Source organism: Poecilia latipinna, unplaced genomic scaffold (assembly GCF_001443285.1).
Source record: "Poecilia latipinna isolate Pla-1442-1.1 unplaced genomic scaffold, P_latipinna-1.0 Scaffold1905, whole genome shotgun sequence".
In the NCBI taxonomy this organism is placed as follows: Eukaryota; Metazoa; Chordata; class Actinopteri; order Cyprinodontiformes; family Poeciliidae; genus Poecilia; species Poecilia latipinna.
Genome location: NW_015114521.1, coordinates 112,609 through 127,134, shown reverse-complemented (window position 1 = coordinate 127,134; position 14,526 = coordinate 112,609). Strand labels below are relative to the sequence as shown.

The following is a 14,526-nucleotide window of genomic DNA, read 5'->3' as shown; positions in this document are numbered from 1 at the left end:
TTTTTTACTTTAATCCATCCAATACGTCGGTGGTCCAATGCAAAACTCAGCAGCTGAAATAACAGAAGGCATGCATGAATCCGAGAGCGAGAGCCACGCAAAAAAAAAAAATCTAAAATTAAATTAAAAAAAATAAAAAAGATGCGAATGTACAGTTCAACCTCTGCTCTGGTCCACTTCACCTCAGCACGTAAAGACAGTCGCATTGTAACTTAAACTGAGATGGATTTGCCAGTGGATTCTTAAAGCTGCTGCGGCGAGGCAGAGATTAGCATCACAGCTAAAGGAGGGAATGTATGCGTGTGTGTAGGTGCGTATGCGAGAGAGTATGTTTTTAGAGTATGTCTGTGTGTGCACTATCTTTTCAAGGCTCTTCCTTTTCAACAGGTGGTAGCTAGGGACTGGTGTATAGGGGGCTGGAAACAGCGAACGTGTTCCACAGTGGAGCTGTCCGTCTCCACCGCCTTCATGTACTTGTTGAGGATGGCGAATATCTCATTGTTGAGGATCTGGTACTTTCTGATGCGGTCTGCCATCTTCTTCAGTGGCTGCAGAGGAAAACAATGAAGCACAAGTGGTGGTCTTGATTAATAAAGCATTTTTATATCCCTTGGAATTTTTTTTTTTTTTTTTTTTTGCTTTTTGTCACTAATAATGGGGGAAAATTGGAGGATTTTCAAAAACTACATTTCTTTTTTTTTTTTACAATCCAAGTTCAATGTTTTTGAGAATTCGCTAGGTGTTTAAATATGAAGTCAGAGGAAATGCAGAGATGAAATAAGTTTTTTAAAAGTAAAACTGCATTTCCTCAGACATGTCAAGCTATAAGTCAGGCTTCAAGAGGGTGAGAGAGAGAGCAATACTTTGATCAAGTAACAGGAAGGCTGTAAAAGTTGCTCTTTTTATGTTCCGAGCGGTTCAGGCTAGATTTGGAAATTCTGGCAGCCTTGGAAACAAAATTAAGGTAAGTATCTGTAGACACGTGGAGACTGACGGCGATGTAATGCCAGCAGCGCTAATCGCTAATGTAAGATGCTAAAGCTAATGTGAAGGAAGAAGTTAAGAACATTTGCCTAAGTGTTACTAAGATGCTGATCTGTTGCACGTCATCTCTGTTGTTATTATAAAAAAGCTGAAGGTTACCAACATTAAGACAAGAAAAAAAAAAACATTCTCACCGTTTTTCTTTTATAATACAGCATAATTTATAACACAGCTATTAAGTAGGAATCCCAGGCAGCTAAAATCACTCTTTGGTGGTTTAATGATTTGCAAACCCCAGAGATAGTTACAAGGCGGGGAATTTTATTTTCTGTTTGCAATTTTACGTGATACATCACAACTATGAGGAGAATAATAGTGAAGAGAATGGTACAGGACACATGATATAAAAAAAATTCCAACTAATAAAAATCTGAAAAGTACAGTGTGCATTTCCATGCCCCCCTCCAACGCCGTGGACGGCGCGCACTCACCACATTCTTGATGATCTCGTCTTTGCCGTCCTGCCTCTGGACTTTGAGCAGGTGGTAGCAGAAGTCGAAGAGGTCAAAGCGGCGCTGCTGTCCGAGCAGCACAATGATGGCGCAGCCCGCCCAGTTCAGCCCGTCCCCGAAGCACTGCCTGGAAGGGAAAGGCGCACGCAAAACACAAGATGAGTTTCCGCAAACTAGTGCGACCCCGAGCGGGTGCAAACCGTGTTAACAATATCTCGCCTCTGAGCCTGACAGTGGCCTATGAATAAAAATATTTCGCCGGCATTTCTGCATTGACCGGTCTGAACGGATTTTCGAAGGCCTGTTTGAACACATCCGCTCGCCTCGGGCTGATCCGCTCTCTGATGCGCATCAGTCAGTACTTTACTTTCTCTATCTGACAAAACCGACCAAAGAAAGCACATAACTGAAGGAAGGAAGGAGGAAAAATGCATCAAAAACAAAAGCGGCTCTAAAAACACTCATTCTCAGCACAGCCTGAGACCCGTCTTCCTAACCTGGCACGCCAGATGGTTTGTTATAGTAGCTCACCATCTGGGGAGTTGGAGCTCTTTGTACAAGGACAGACATTTTAATCGCAGTAGTTAAGGATGTCTGGCATCATTTAGATTACAGAGCAACATACCAGTGCTTAGACTATTAGTCCGAGTTAATGAGTGCCATGCAAAAAGCTTCTTCGGACCACCTCGGTTTTATAAAGCTAAGCAAAAAGTGTTACATTCTTAATCGTATAGCAGAAGCATGTTCTCTCAACATACAGCAGCACACTGCTTCACAGCTAACATAGTTGGGCTTAAAAGTTCCAGGTTAACTTATTATAAATTTAAGTTTTTTTTTTTTACATCTTTAAAAAAATACAAGTGTGCTTTCTTTTTTTTAGAGACAAGATGTTGTTGTAACCGTCACAGGATTTGGCGGAGCAAGAAGACAGCTTGTTAAAAAGAAATCCCACTTCTGGAGCAATGAAGATATCCAGCTAGAATCTAACTCTGAAGAATTCTATCAAGACATATCATGAAAAAAGAAAAACAAATGTTTACATGGATGTTGTAATAAAAAAAAAAGTAATATAGATTTTAAACAATTTATGTAGACACTATTATCAGAGCATTTTCTTCCAAACAGAAGGTGTTGTCTGGACCTCTGCTCCTACTTTGTGTACAAACAGCAGGCCGACTGCCATGTCAGCGTGAAAAACCATGCCCTTATTCTTTATTGCAACAACTTCTACCGTTAAAAGTTCCTTCACATTATCACAATTAGCAGCTTTCGCTCCTGACAGCTCCCACCTGGAAGCAAAACTCTTCAAAGTGCCGCGCAGCTGTCGGCCAGATGCTACTCACTCCGCTGTGAACTCGTGCGTGCCGACGGGGATGCAGTAGACGAACTGCATGGCGCTCCACAGGCGATGGAACTCCATGCACTCGTCCACGTGCATCACGCCGTTAGTGGGCGGGGGCCCGCGCCACACGGCGTCCTGCAGGAAGCTGCGAATGCGCGTCAGGATGACCTCGAACATGGAGAGGCCGCAGCAGAGGCGCTCTTTGGTCAGCAGGTCCCCCTCCCTCGCGATGGCTATTTGCTGGAGTTTAAAAAGAGAAGAACTCGTTTTTGTTTTGGGTTTTGTAGAAAAAAAAAATAGATAGATAAAACTTATTTAGTTTCAGCCCAGCCATGAAGGGATTACACTGACCTGAGGAGTTCCCAGCCTCTCGATGAGAGGCACCAGGTGGAGAGGGGCGTACTTCGCTTCCAGCCTCTTCATCCTCACCTCCAGTCGCTCTCCCTCTGCGTGTCACAGAGAACCGGACAGTTACAGAACCAGCAGAGCTCCGAGTGGGCAGCCACACACTGCAGGAGTAATCTCCCAAAATTTGGAAACCGTGAGCCATCCGAAGTTCAGTCTACCTTTGATGTAGACTCTGGGAAGAATGTTCTGGAAGGGGGCGGCATGAAGCAGGTCACACACTTCCTCCTGGGACTAAGGGTCAAGCAAAATGTCAAGGGAAACTTTTAAGCCACAAATTAAACTCACTTTGCTTTACTGACAGCCTTACCCTGCATCCAGACAGCCAACTTTTTTTTTAATGTATTTTAGTTTAACTAAGTTATTAATATATACTACATGTGGACATTTTTTTTTCAATAACTCATGTCTCTGCAGTCAGGCTATTTGATAATGTGTATGCTTTATTTTTAGAGAATTACGAGTTTGTATCTCTGTGCAGTGACCGATGTAATGCCAAAATGACTGATTATTTTCTTGAAATACTTTTTATTGAAAACATGCAGACAGAATTGCAAGTCCAAACTGCTCTTCTCTAGTTTTATCCTTGTGAAAGGCCATAAGAGACTAAGGGCGTTTTCAGAACGGCAGACTCGTTTTGATTGGGGACCAACATTGAAACATTTACTATACGTTCAAACTGGTGCAATTTGCTTTCGGCCTCCATCTCGCCTGCGGTGGCGCTACAAGAGGAACTGCTGACAAAAACGACATGAAAACCTCTAAAGACGACATGAGCGCAACTTCCCTCTTCACAAGATGGAAACAAAAATGTAGCGGCGTCATATTTTAGAGGTATTGGGATTTCTTTGCAGTCTTTAGCAAAAGACCACAACCTATGATTCCAGCTAGCGCCAGGCTCTCGCGTTTATTTTGGTTGTATTTACCCGTAAATGCCCTGTGCTATTGTCCACTTTCTGCTTATTGTTCGTTTCCGGTTTTGGCAAAAGTAGGCTCGTACACATTCGATAGCAGGGGTGCCAATATTTGTGGCACAGGTCATTTTGTAAAAAATAAATAAATAAATACTTTTTGGTGTTGTGCTCAGTGTCTTGCTCAGAGGTTTTTATGTTGTTGTTTTTTTGTTGTTGTTTTTTTTTTTGTAGTGGTTCTTGGGACAGCGCCACCACAGGCGAGAGGGTGAACAGGTTTTTCAATTGGTTCAGCTCATTTGACACAGTGCGGTGCGAAACCGAACCGCACCAGCTGAAAATTTAACACCCGTTGCAATTTTGTTCCTCGGTCAAACCGAGTCTATACTGAAAACACCCTAAAAAGCTGCAATTTTTAACCACTAAATGAATATAGAATGATTTATTGTGATACTCGATGTGAGGTTATGCGACAACACTAAAGTGAAGGTGATTGTTAGTGACGGCAATTAGACTAAATGCGACAAAGTGACATCTTGTAGTGGATGAGACGAGAGTCATGCAACGATGAGAATCAGACACCCACACAAACAAACCGACTCGCTCGGATGTGATCCAAAGCAACACACACACACACACACACAAACTGAGTCAGTGCAGTCACACAGAAATGGTGAAATCATACTGAGAAAAACATGAGTAACAAGGCATGAAAGGAGTCAAACTTAAGGTAATTCGGAAATAAAACCAAAGAATTAAAACACAAGTCTGAGTCAACAACCAGCCAGAAGAATGGAGTCACCTCCTCCATGGAAGACAAAGACATTGAGATTTTAAGTTTTGTGATTATAAGCCCGTTTGCAAGGACAAACAAGGTCGTGATGCATGCCCTAAACATTTTCACTTTGTCGTAGATTATGAAAATCTCAGTCCTTTTTTTTTTCCATGGCTGATTGGAGATGGAAGTTGTATATGTGCAATAAAATGAATCAAATTAATTCATTAATATGTTAAAAAATAATAAGTGATTAAAAAAAATAAATAAACAAAAATGGTCTCTATGTTATTTTAATATCAACAAAATCTAAATCCTTACCACCTGCAGTAGTTGCCAGCGTGTAATGAAAAATAGAGTTGTGTTTAAGACAAAAAAAAAAAAAACATCATCAAAGATCAAACACTAAACACACCCACAAGCCTGACAGTTTTCGATCGCATCGTTTGATTTACACGGAGACAGTCGAGGCTATAAACGCGAGCAGAACCCTCCAGGCGCCCGGCGCAGGTAATCACAAGAAGGGTCGGGGAGAGAAGGCGAGGAAGACTTTACAGCAGATTAGCTAGAGGGAGACGGCGGCGGAAAGGCCTCACCAGAGCTTGCTCGATGAGCAGGCAGAAGAGGATGGCGTTCCCGACCTCCCTCAAGCTCTGGAAGACGTCCGTCTTCAGCTCGGCGTATTCAATGATGTCCTTGAGCTGGTGGTGGAAGAACTCCAGGATGCCTTGAAATGGCAGGAGAGAGAAAATAAATTCACGAAACCTTTAGGAAATCAGAATTAACAGAAGTATTACATTTCTTTTTTGTTTTTTGCCTTACTGTCACACCAACATTTTTTTTAGATAAGTTTATCAAATATGTTAATATCAGACAGAAAACTGCAAAATCAAAAAAAAAACAATCTCTATACTTATTAGAAACGAGCGAAAAAGAAATTACCTCAAAAACCCCCATCCCCGGTCGTGCCACACTCGGCGGTAACAACTGACATGAAGGATTTGCGACACCTTAGAAAAGAGTCTTTCACATCGTTGTGAAGGATTTCTAGTCAGCTCTTTAAATTGTCTCTGATTCCATCCCACATATGGCCAGTTTGTTCATTTCTTTTTCCTAATGTCAAAGCATGAACTCTGATCTGAACAGAGACATTGTTCTGGGTTCCTTCGGGACATCCTGGATGAGTTACCAGACTGAGACGGCTCTTCACTCATCTATGCTTTTGTCCAACTTGTGGCACTTTTGGTGTGTTGTATACCCAAAGCCTTACAAATCGCTTCAAAACTTCTTCCAAAATTGTATACACTTCAATTACTTTGTTATTCATCTCTTGCTGAATTTTTATTTTTTATGTATCAAGTTGTAGCGAATTGATTTTCTTTTCAAGTCTTTTAACCTACTTCATGTTATAGGCTGGCTCTATTTAACAGACGTGTTGATCCTGCAGATCCGAATCAAAACCTATGACTAATTAAAGATCATTTCAGGTTTTGTTTGAAAACTTTTTTTTTCTCTCTTAACTGAAATCACCACTGAAAAACTGCATTTTGAATTTGGTCCATTTATCTTTGTCTCCGTTATTTATTTTCATCTGAAATATTGAAGTGGGACTAAAAGAGAAAAATAGAAGAAATATCTAAGGGGCAAAATATGTTTTTGGGATTTTTTTTGCAGCACCATATATTACTCGACACTGTAAGGTTTCTAATCATGATGTGTGTAATGTAACCTCACCAGCCGGCTGTTAATCAGGTATTTCTGGGTTAAATCGGGGTGATGTCAACCGGTTCGTATGGCTGTTCTGACCCACATTTAGAGAGGTAAGTTCAAGTTCAGAAGCTCAAGGTAAGGAACATCAGTAATCTACAGATTACTAAATCCTTGTACGGATAATCCCATCTGACTGACATCTGCACTATAAGTCTGGATAAAGACATGGAAGCAGGTCAGGAATAATACTGAGAGGTAACACCAGGAGATGTTGAGTAACACATTCTTAGTGAGCATATGGTTTTGTGCTGAACAAATAAGACTAAATTCATTTTTACTCCAATGGATGTTATGTTTTGTCAAAGTTGCGACCAAGTCTCACGAGAGTATCACCTGAACAGCAAATTCTGTCATACTTTGGGGCCAAATCCTTATATTTAGATTAGATCACAATCAACCTTTTCTGTCTGTAAAAGCAGGTTTCAAAGTGAATTCACCTGACACTTTGAACTTTAGAGGCAGGCCTTGGGTCTTTACAAAATCAGAGTAGCACAGAGACATTGTTCTGGGTTTTGTCGGGACATCCTGGATGATGTCCGCATGTGTGGTGATGACGTATCATAATGCAGTCACTGGGAGGGGCAGCTAGCTCTCGAGACGTCAGCAGCCAAACCGTCAAGGTAGCTGTGGATGTTGGTTACGCAAAAGTAGGTGGCCGAGACAATGAGACACCATGAGTGAACAAGAGAGCGTCTGACGGCAGCAGGAGTGTTTTACCTATCATCATCTGCTATATGTGTAGCGTTAGCTGCAGTGGCGTTTAACAGCTAAACAAGTTGGAGTGAGACGACAATACAGCCTTATAGGGTTCAAGTAGCATGTGTCTTTGGAATAAACGTTTGATAACTACGCTATTACAATTATACAATTTAACTATCAACAGTAAACCACCTTATTATATATGTAGAAAATTAAGACTTTCAGCTGCTTCCATTCACTGGCCGCACGTTTCACAAGAAAGCCATGCATTCGATTTATAAAGCTTTAAAGGGTCCCGTTTTCATTGCTTATTTGAAGTTTGTTTACCTCTGACACTTGGGAATACTTGCGGGTGTGCAAAGTTGTAGTTATGTAACAAATTATTCAATTTTGCTGTGGAAAGAACAAAAAGGATAACACTTTTTTTCTTTTTTTTAAATTTTTGTAATTGTCCGCCGCAAACAGTCTGTTTAAGAAAGTTTTCATAAAACTGAAGTTGTGTCTGTGACTACACAGAGTCCCACTCCCTGTTGACAAGCAAGCGCACACGCCTCCCCCTGATGGGGTGGTGCCCTGGACGGCGAGCCACATCGCCCTCATCAAAAACCGCCCCACTGGCTGCAGCTAATTCAGCTCACCTGGGGAGCCGTACTCATGGCGTGGCAGACGGCAGATCTTGGGCATGACTTCTATCAAAGTTTTTACATATTGCAGGATGGTGCCCTGTAACTGCAAAGTGACAAGAGGAGATTTATAGACGACGTCAGGCAAACAAATGGAGAGAGTGCACAGAAAGAAGAGAGAGTAAGAAGTTTTAGAACCCAGAACATTGAGGGGGAAGAGGTGTGTTTGTAAGTGTGGAGAAAAAAAAACCCAATTAAGATAAAATACCAGGCTTTTGACAATCTTGAGTAGCTCCTCCATCACCACAGCGATGCCTTGGTAACCAAGGAGGCGGCAGATGGTCTTAAAATGAGGCGGGCCGACAAAGTTTCTATAGGAGCTGTATATGTGGGAGTAGGCAATGTTCAGAGGCTGAGGAAAAAAGCAAAGAAAGAGAGAGACAAAAGACAATGTAAGTCTCAGCTAGTTTCTTCTAAACGCAGCCAAAACAAAACGGAACGTCAACTTACCTTGGACCCATACAGGTAATAAGGCTGCACATTGGCTGGCTTGTCTCTTTGAGGCTCCTGGGTGAAGGGAATAGCTGTGCGTACAAAGCTGAGAGGAGAGGGGGAAAAAAAGTTAAACACCGAGAGGTGGAAGCCAATAAGAAATCTGAAGAGATCTATGAGTAAACCGACCGGTTCGTGGATCCGTTGTAGCAGTAGTTCGGGAGGAAATCAAAGTTGAGCTCCCAGAAGACGTGGAGCGTGATTCGTCCGTAGGGGGCCGAAACGTTGTGGTTGGCCTCGCGGAACATGGCGTCGAAGCTGTCCAGGGTCATGTGCTTGGACAGCAACCGGTGGGTCAGCCTGTTGATCTCCAGCAGCCACTCCAACTCCTGGCCAGGTGTTACGGGAGCGGCGTGAGAAGGCATGATGCAAGAGGAGCAACGAGCAAACTTCTCTCAGCGTTCTTACCACTATGGATGTGAGGTCCTCACTCTCAAAGCGGCTGATGGCATGGTCTAGCGACTTGTACATGGCGGCTGAGATCCTCTGGGTGATCAGGCGGTTCAGATCAATCGATCGACCCAAAAGCTGAAAGATGCACAGTCAAACCGGTAAATCGGGTCCACCGACGTGAGAGCAACGCGTCTTTGGTTTTCCGCGTACCTGCACGTGTCTCTGCTTGAGCAGTGTCTCGTAGCGGTTCGACGGCGGGTACGGAATGATGACGCCGTAGTTTTTACACTCTGCCCTGAAGCGCTTGTCTAGGAGGACACTGTGGAGAAGACCTAAATGTATTTAGGGGAAGCCTACAAAGATTGTCGGATCTTTAGGAAGTGCTGTTGATAATACCTTCCGGCCATTGCTTTGTAGTAGGCAAATATCTGGTCTGCCAACTTGTACACAAACTGATCAAAGCAGAGGTTTACCTAAGAAGAGGCAACAGTCAGTGAACTTTTGGAGTCTTGACCGACTTGTCTGGATTTGGATCTTTTTGCCGCTGTCCCTTACCTCAGCTTCGATTTCGTCGTACAGGAACTGCTTCTTGAACTTGGTCAGAGCGTAGTAGCCACTGTCGTTGTACAAGTCCAGAGGATACAGAACGTATCTAGAAGAGGAAGGAGTTGAAGTTGTTATTACCGGCTCACTTCCAAAGGACAGGCTGAGGCTGAGTGCAACAGTGAGCTCGTCTTACTCCATCATGGAGGGCTCCTTGGTCTCCAGGATGTGGTCGGTCAGGATCCAGGGCATGGACATCTCGATGGGGAACTGGATTCTGCGGCCCATGGTGAGCTCCAGGAAGAACTCCCTGAACCACAGCTGGGAGAGGTCGCAGCACTGCTGCAGGGCCTCTGACGACAGAACGGAGAGGGGTTACTAAATGTTGGCTGAAAAACAAACTTTTGGCGGGAACTTTGTCAAATATATGACCTGAAATAATGTCTATACTGTGCTTTAACTCACCGCTGAAGTTCAGCAGGTGTGTGAAGAAGAAGGAATGCTTGTGGAAGTCCTCTATGGCCACCACGATGGGTCCGTCAAGGCTGCTGCGAAGAGTTTTCTTAGATCCACTCTTGTCAGCTATTAATGACTCCAGCATGGTGCGTACCATGTAGAGCTGCAAAAAAAAAAAAAATAAATAAATAAATAAACTATGTTTTTTTTCCCCTCTTGATTTAGAGAAAAAGCTCGTTTTGTCTTCTGCCATGCAGTTCTTTGAGGAATTTCCAAATTGGGCCAAGAATAATCTAGCAAGTGACATCCTACATCCTACTGATCTTTTGAGAATACTTTGTCTCATCGCAGGGTAGAGCCAGCAGATAAAGACGTTCCAAATAAATTAATAGGGACGAATCTTCTTTACCTGTGTACTGGAGGGTCCCACTGCTCGACGAGGCACCTTGATGTCAAAACCTCCCTTTGGGTCTTTCTCTCCCCTCAGGCAGGGGTCGTTTGGAGGCTCTCTTCCTCCCTCCCAGTCACAGACAGTCTTTCGAATGGCCTGCAGGACACTACGGAGAAGAGGAAAAAAAAATTTAAAAAAGGAATTGGTGCAGGTAGGACGGTTTCTTTGCTGAATTATTGTTCGGCGACATTAGAAGAGGTATTGATGTTGTCGTTTTTCAGGAACCTGATGAGAACATTCTTCTTCTTGCGTACGGCCTGGCGCAGAGGCTCCCTGAGGGTGACCTGAGCGAAGTCCTGCAGAGCCGCGTAGATTGTGTTCCTGATGGCCTGGTTGAAGACGGACTCCATGCGACCCATCAGAACCTGCACGGTACAAGACACAGAGTAATGCTTTGTTTTTAATTAAGAATTAAACTGAAATATGCAGAATACCAGCTGTTTGTGTGTGAAATTAGCTTGTATGTGAAAGCTGGTTTTACGAAAGATCAACTCAGAGAGGACAAACAAAAATGTTTTTTTAGTAATATTTTTGTTTGTATGCCTTGAAAGACAGCGCATCGCAAAAAAGCTCCCAGTAAAACGGGTTGCTTTGTGGTTGCAACTCAACAAATTGTAAAAACATTCAATGGGGATGAATGGTTTCGCAAGACGCTTTTTATAGCAGGGATCTGGTTTAAAAAGGGCCAGATCCCTTTATATGTTTTTTCCTTACGTATAAAGAAAAACTGAAAACTTTCTCAAAAAGATGATGGCTACATTTTTCTTGTGTTGTTGATAGTTGCATAGTTTCCAGCAAGAAAAATAGGTCTAAAGAAAAATGACTGGGGCTTATAGTGTTGGTCTGTTATAGAAATTAAATGCATTTATTCCACGGGGGGGGAAAATAGCAAAAACATGCATGTGTTATTAGATCTATTTTTAAATCTTTTCTTCATCATTTTTAGTTTTTCAGTTCTGAGCTGCAGAAGGTCCAAAGAGCCAGTTGTGTCTCCTGAACTGCAGGTTGCAGACCCCTGACTGGCTTACAGATATGATTTCCAAACATTTACCTGCAGCCCTTTGATCATGGCGATAACCTCGACCAGGGCAAACTTCTCCTCGCTGGTGTAGTTGTAGCGCGTGGCTCGCTCGTACTCCTCCGCCGTGCCGGGACAGTCCTTGTTGCAGAACTTGTCCGTGGGATGCACCAGCTTCCAGGAGTACTGCGGGAGACAAAACCGTGTTTTTGTCAAAGCTGGAAAGATCAATGGTAAAAAAAAAAAACAAAACACCAAAACGAAGCTAACATCTCAAAATCCACACATATCGACATTTGGGTAAATAAAAAAAAAAAAAAAAAAAAAAGTGATTCTCGCAGCGGAACACGCCATCGATCCTCTCCCCCCCACCCACCACCCTCCTGGTTCTTCACTCACGACTTCCATGACGTGCGTGCTCCACTTGGACAGCAGCTGCAGGCCCCTCAGAGCCAGGTCGAACAGCTCCCTGTACTCCTCGTCCGACTTCTGGCTGTCCAGGCCCGAGCCCGTCACCACCTCGCTGTTGCTGTAGCGTGCCAGCTCCGAGATGAAGCGGATGTGGTCGTCCCTGATCTGCACCATCTGCTCGCACAGGTTGTACTGCGGCGAGATGCTGCTCTGGGTGCACGTCCACCTGGGCACGGGGCGCGCAAGTGTGTGTGTGTGTGTGTGTGTGTGTGTGTAGGGGGTGGGGAGGGGGAGGTTCAGGAAAAGCGAGAGCAGATGGGATTTTTGAACGAGGCCGATGGGAAGCTGCAACTTTTGTCTCGTTTGGTCGGCGGTGCGGTCTTACCTGGACTTGTTTTCTTCGTAGTGAGCGCTCGTCTCTATGTAGCGTGACAACTCGATCTGCATGTCTCCAAACAGAGGCACGACTTGAAGCTGAGTAAAACACATCAAGTGAACATCTTACCCTCTGCCACACAGACATTTGGACACGTTTCTGCATCTCAGACGAGCTAAACAAAAGAAAAAAAAAAAAGAAAAAAAAAAAAAAAAAAAAAAAAAAAAAAAAAAAAAAACACCAAGCATTCTTACTTTGAAGAACTTGTCGATCTTGCTCAGGTTGATCCTCTTTTTGGCATCTAATTTGTAGATATTACTGACGTTCCCGTCCATCAGGTAGAGGCCAAAACCCATGACCTGGCAAACATTAGGAAGAGATGTTTTGAAAATGCAAAAAAAATAAATAAATTCTCAGAAGGCTTGAGATTAGACGGTTTCATTATGTTTGTTACAGGTTCGAAACAGGGCTGAAACAATTAATTGGATCAATCGATTATTGAAATAATCGTCAATAAGTCTGTAGACTGAAAAACAGGCTGCAATTAAGAGCAGTAATTAAGTCAAAACTGCACAAGACGCATATATCTTGCATTTAGAATAAAAAGAAATCCTCAGGTGGCAGTTTTAGCTCCAACCTATTCAAATCCAGTAAAACAAAGAAAAAAATATCCTATTAAGCATCTTTTGATATCCAATTATTTAAAAAAAATGGCAATATTCAAAAAAAAAAAAATCAGATTAGCCGTATGCTTGTTAAGTCAAGCAGAAAGGGCTGAGCTGGAAAATGTGGAAAACGTGCAAAATGTGCCGCGTTTTCTTTTCATCCGATTAATCGTCAGAACAGTTGAAAGAATAATCGATGATAATAATCAATGAACTACAATAACGGTGAGTTGCAGCCCCAGTTGGAAGCAGATGAAGAAGTACCTTTAGCAGCATGTGTTTCTCACTGGGCGTCAAATACATTTTGTTTTCGTAATAGTCCACGCAGATGTTGACGATGTCGGCCAGAAGCTCCTCGTAACCTGGAATCACCTCCAGCTGTTGGTGCAGGCACTATGGGGGGGAAAAAATAAATAAAAAAAATTTTAAAAAAAAACAGCAGAAAAGGCTTCAGATGCTAAAACACCGGCTAATTCCCAGAACAGGTATTTATTTTTCTTATGCAGAAGAATTTTATTGAACTCAAAGGGGAACGAGAAAAATGCACAAAAAGTTGATGCGTTTCTCATTTCGGGGAGCCTTTAAACGACCTCTGTGACATCACTGCATCGTTTTGCAAGTCCTGCTGTTTTAGAGGTCAGTCCACAGTCAAATATGTCCATAATGGCACCAGTGGACAGAATGAAAAGCAACTCATAAATATGAACGTCTTAGCGAATTATATCATTTTTTTGTTTCAGGCGAAGTTGAGATCTAAAATACATTTTGCGTTTCCTTACAGAAGGTGGCTGTTTTTAAACTTTTAGATATCCATCTGTCCTTCCCTCACCTAGTCAAAGATTTCCCCTTTCCCAGAGTGGCAACACAACCCTAAGCCTTCTTTTGCCGTTTTGACATTCATCAAACCCCGAACGTTTTTAGGGACCCGTGTTTGTTCACGTGTCGATACCTGGGGGCCCCATGTACCACTTTGTCATGGCTTCTCGAATGATTTTGAAGTTTCTGAATCTGCATTTCCAGCAAACTATAAATGACCTGCCCTTGTCCTACTTGCATTCAACCTCGTTCATCCCATCATTGACCTCAAAGATGAGCTGACGAGGTCATTGATGTTCTATAGCACTTCACCAAAATTTCTACGCATGCCTCCAAGTTTTATTCGATGCTTAAGTTTATTGAATTCAGATATTATTATTCCAAATCCCAAATATTGTTCAACAGACACTATTTATTTCCACTCTTGTACGGCTGAGCGTGGCTGGAGGGAAAGTAAAAACTAATTTAACATAGATTTATTTTTCCTGGCCTGAACTTTTCGAATTAAATAATAAACTTCAGGAGCGAGGACCTGAAGGTTCGCCAGACCTTTTTTCTGCTTCCTTCTAGTTTTGAGGCAGAGGATAACTTGGTTTGCGGAGCGCTGTTTAATTTTCAGACCTGTTACCGTGCAGAGCACAAATATGAGGTCCTCCTTTATCTGCTTTCTATCGCCAGTGGGTTTCGACATTATTAAGTTTAAGTTTCAGCAGGTCAGACAGACGGTTTATTATTATGACAGATTTAAATAAAGATAGTTTCTCCCCCCCCCCCCCCCTTCGGGGGACCCGGTGGGCCCAAAAATTTTGCAAAAAAAAAAAAAA

At 42.8% G+C, this 14,526-nt stretch overlaps 1 protein-coding gene across 2 annotated transcripts in view; it reads right to left on the bottom strand.

The window, feature by feature from the left end:
• Positions 1 to 297: 297 nt before the first annotated feature.
• cyfip2 (cytoplasmic FMR1 interacting protein 2) overlaps positions 298 to 14,526 on the bottom strand; it is a 28,142-nt gene continuing 13,913 nt past the window's right edge. Inside the window, exons 8-30 of one of the 2 annotated variants that reach the window (XM_015015361.1) lie at positions 13,151 to 13,279; positions 12,476 to 12,580; positions 12,231 to 12,319; positions 11,834 to 12,071; positions 11,468 to 11,620; positions 10,642 to 10,781; positions 10,375 to 10,522; positions 9,975 to 10,128; positions 9,706 to 9,862; positions 9,522 to 9,618; positions 9,363 to 9,439; positions 9,177 to 9,285; positions 8,982 to 9,101; positions 8,703 to 8,902; positions 8,532 to 8,619; positions 8,290 to 8,433; positions 8,037 to 8,127; positions 5,523 to 5,656; positions 3,405 to 3,477; positions 3,190 to 3,284; positions 2,840 to 3,078; positions 1,476 to 1,623; positions 298 to 548 (exon numbers count right to left, since the gene is read on the bottom strand). In XM_015015361.1, the coding sequence (XP_014870847.1) occupies positions 381 to 548; positions 1,476 to 1,623; positions 2,840 to 3,078; positions 3,190 to 3,284; positions 3,405 to 3,477; positions 5,523 to 5,656; positions 8,037 to 8,127; positions 8,290 to 8,433; positions 8,532 to 8,619; positions 8,703 to 8,902; positions 8,982 to 9,101; positions 9,177 to 9,285; positions 9,363 to 9,439; positions 9,522 to 9,618; positions 9,706 to 9,862; positions 9,975 to 10,128; positions 10,375 to 10,522; positions 10,642 to 10,781; positions 11,468 to 11,620; positions 11,834 to 12,071; positions 12,231 to 12,319; positions 12,476 to 12,580; positions 13,151 to 13,279 (3,096 nt within the window). In that variant the 3' untranslated portion in view covers positions 298 to 380. The remainder of the gene's footprint in view (positions 549 to 1,475; positions 1,624 to 2,839; positions 3,079 to 3,189; positions 3,285 to 3,404; positions 3,478 to 5,522; positions 5,657 to 8,036; positions 8,128 to 8,289; positions 8,434 to 8,531; positions 8,620 to 8,702; positions 8,903 to 8,981; positions 9,102 to 9,176; positions 9,286 to 9,362; positions 9,440 to 9,521; positions 9,619 to 9,705; positions 9,863 to 9,974; positions 10,129 to 10,374; positions 10,523 to 10,641; positions 10,782 to 11,467; positions 11,621 to 11,833; positions 12,072 to 12,230; positions 12,320 to 12,475; positions 12,581 to 13,150; positions 13,280 to 14,526) is intronic. The other variant, XM_015015362.1, reaches the window with a different exon arrangement.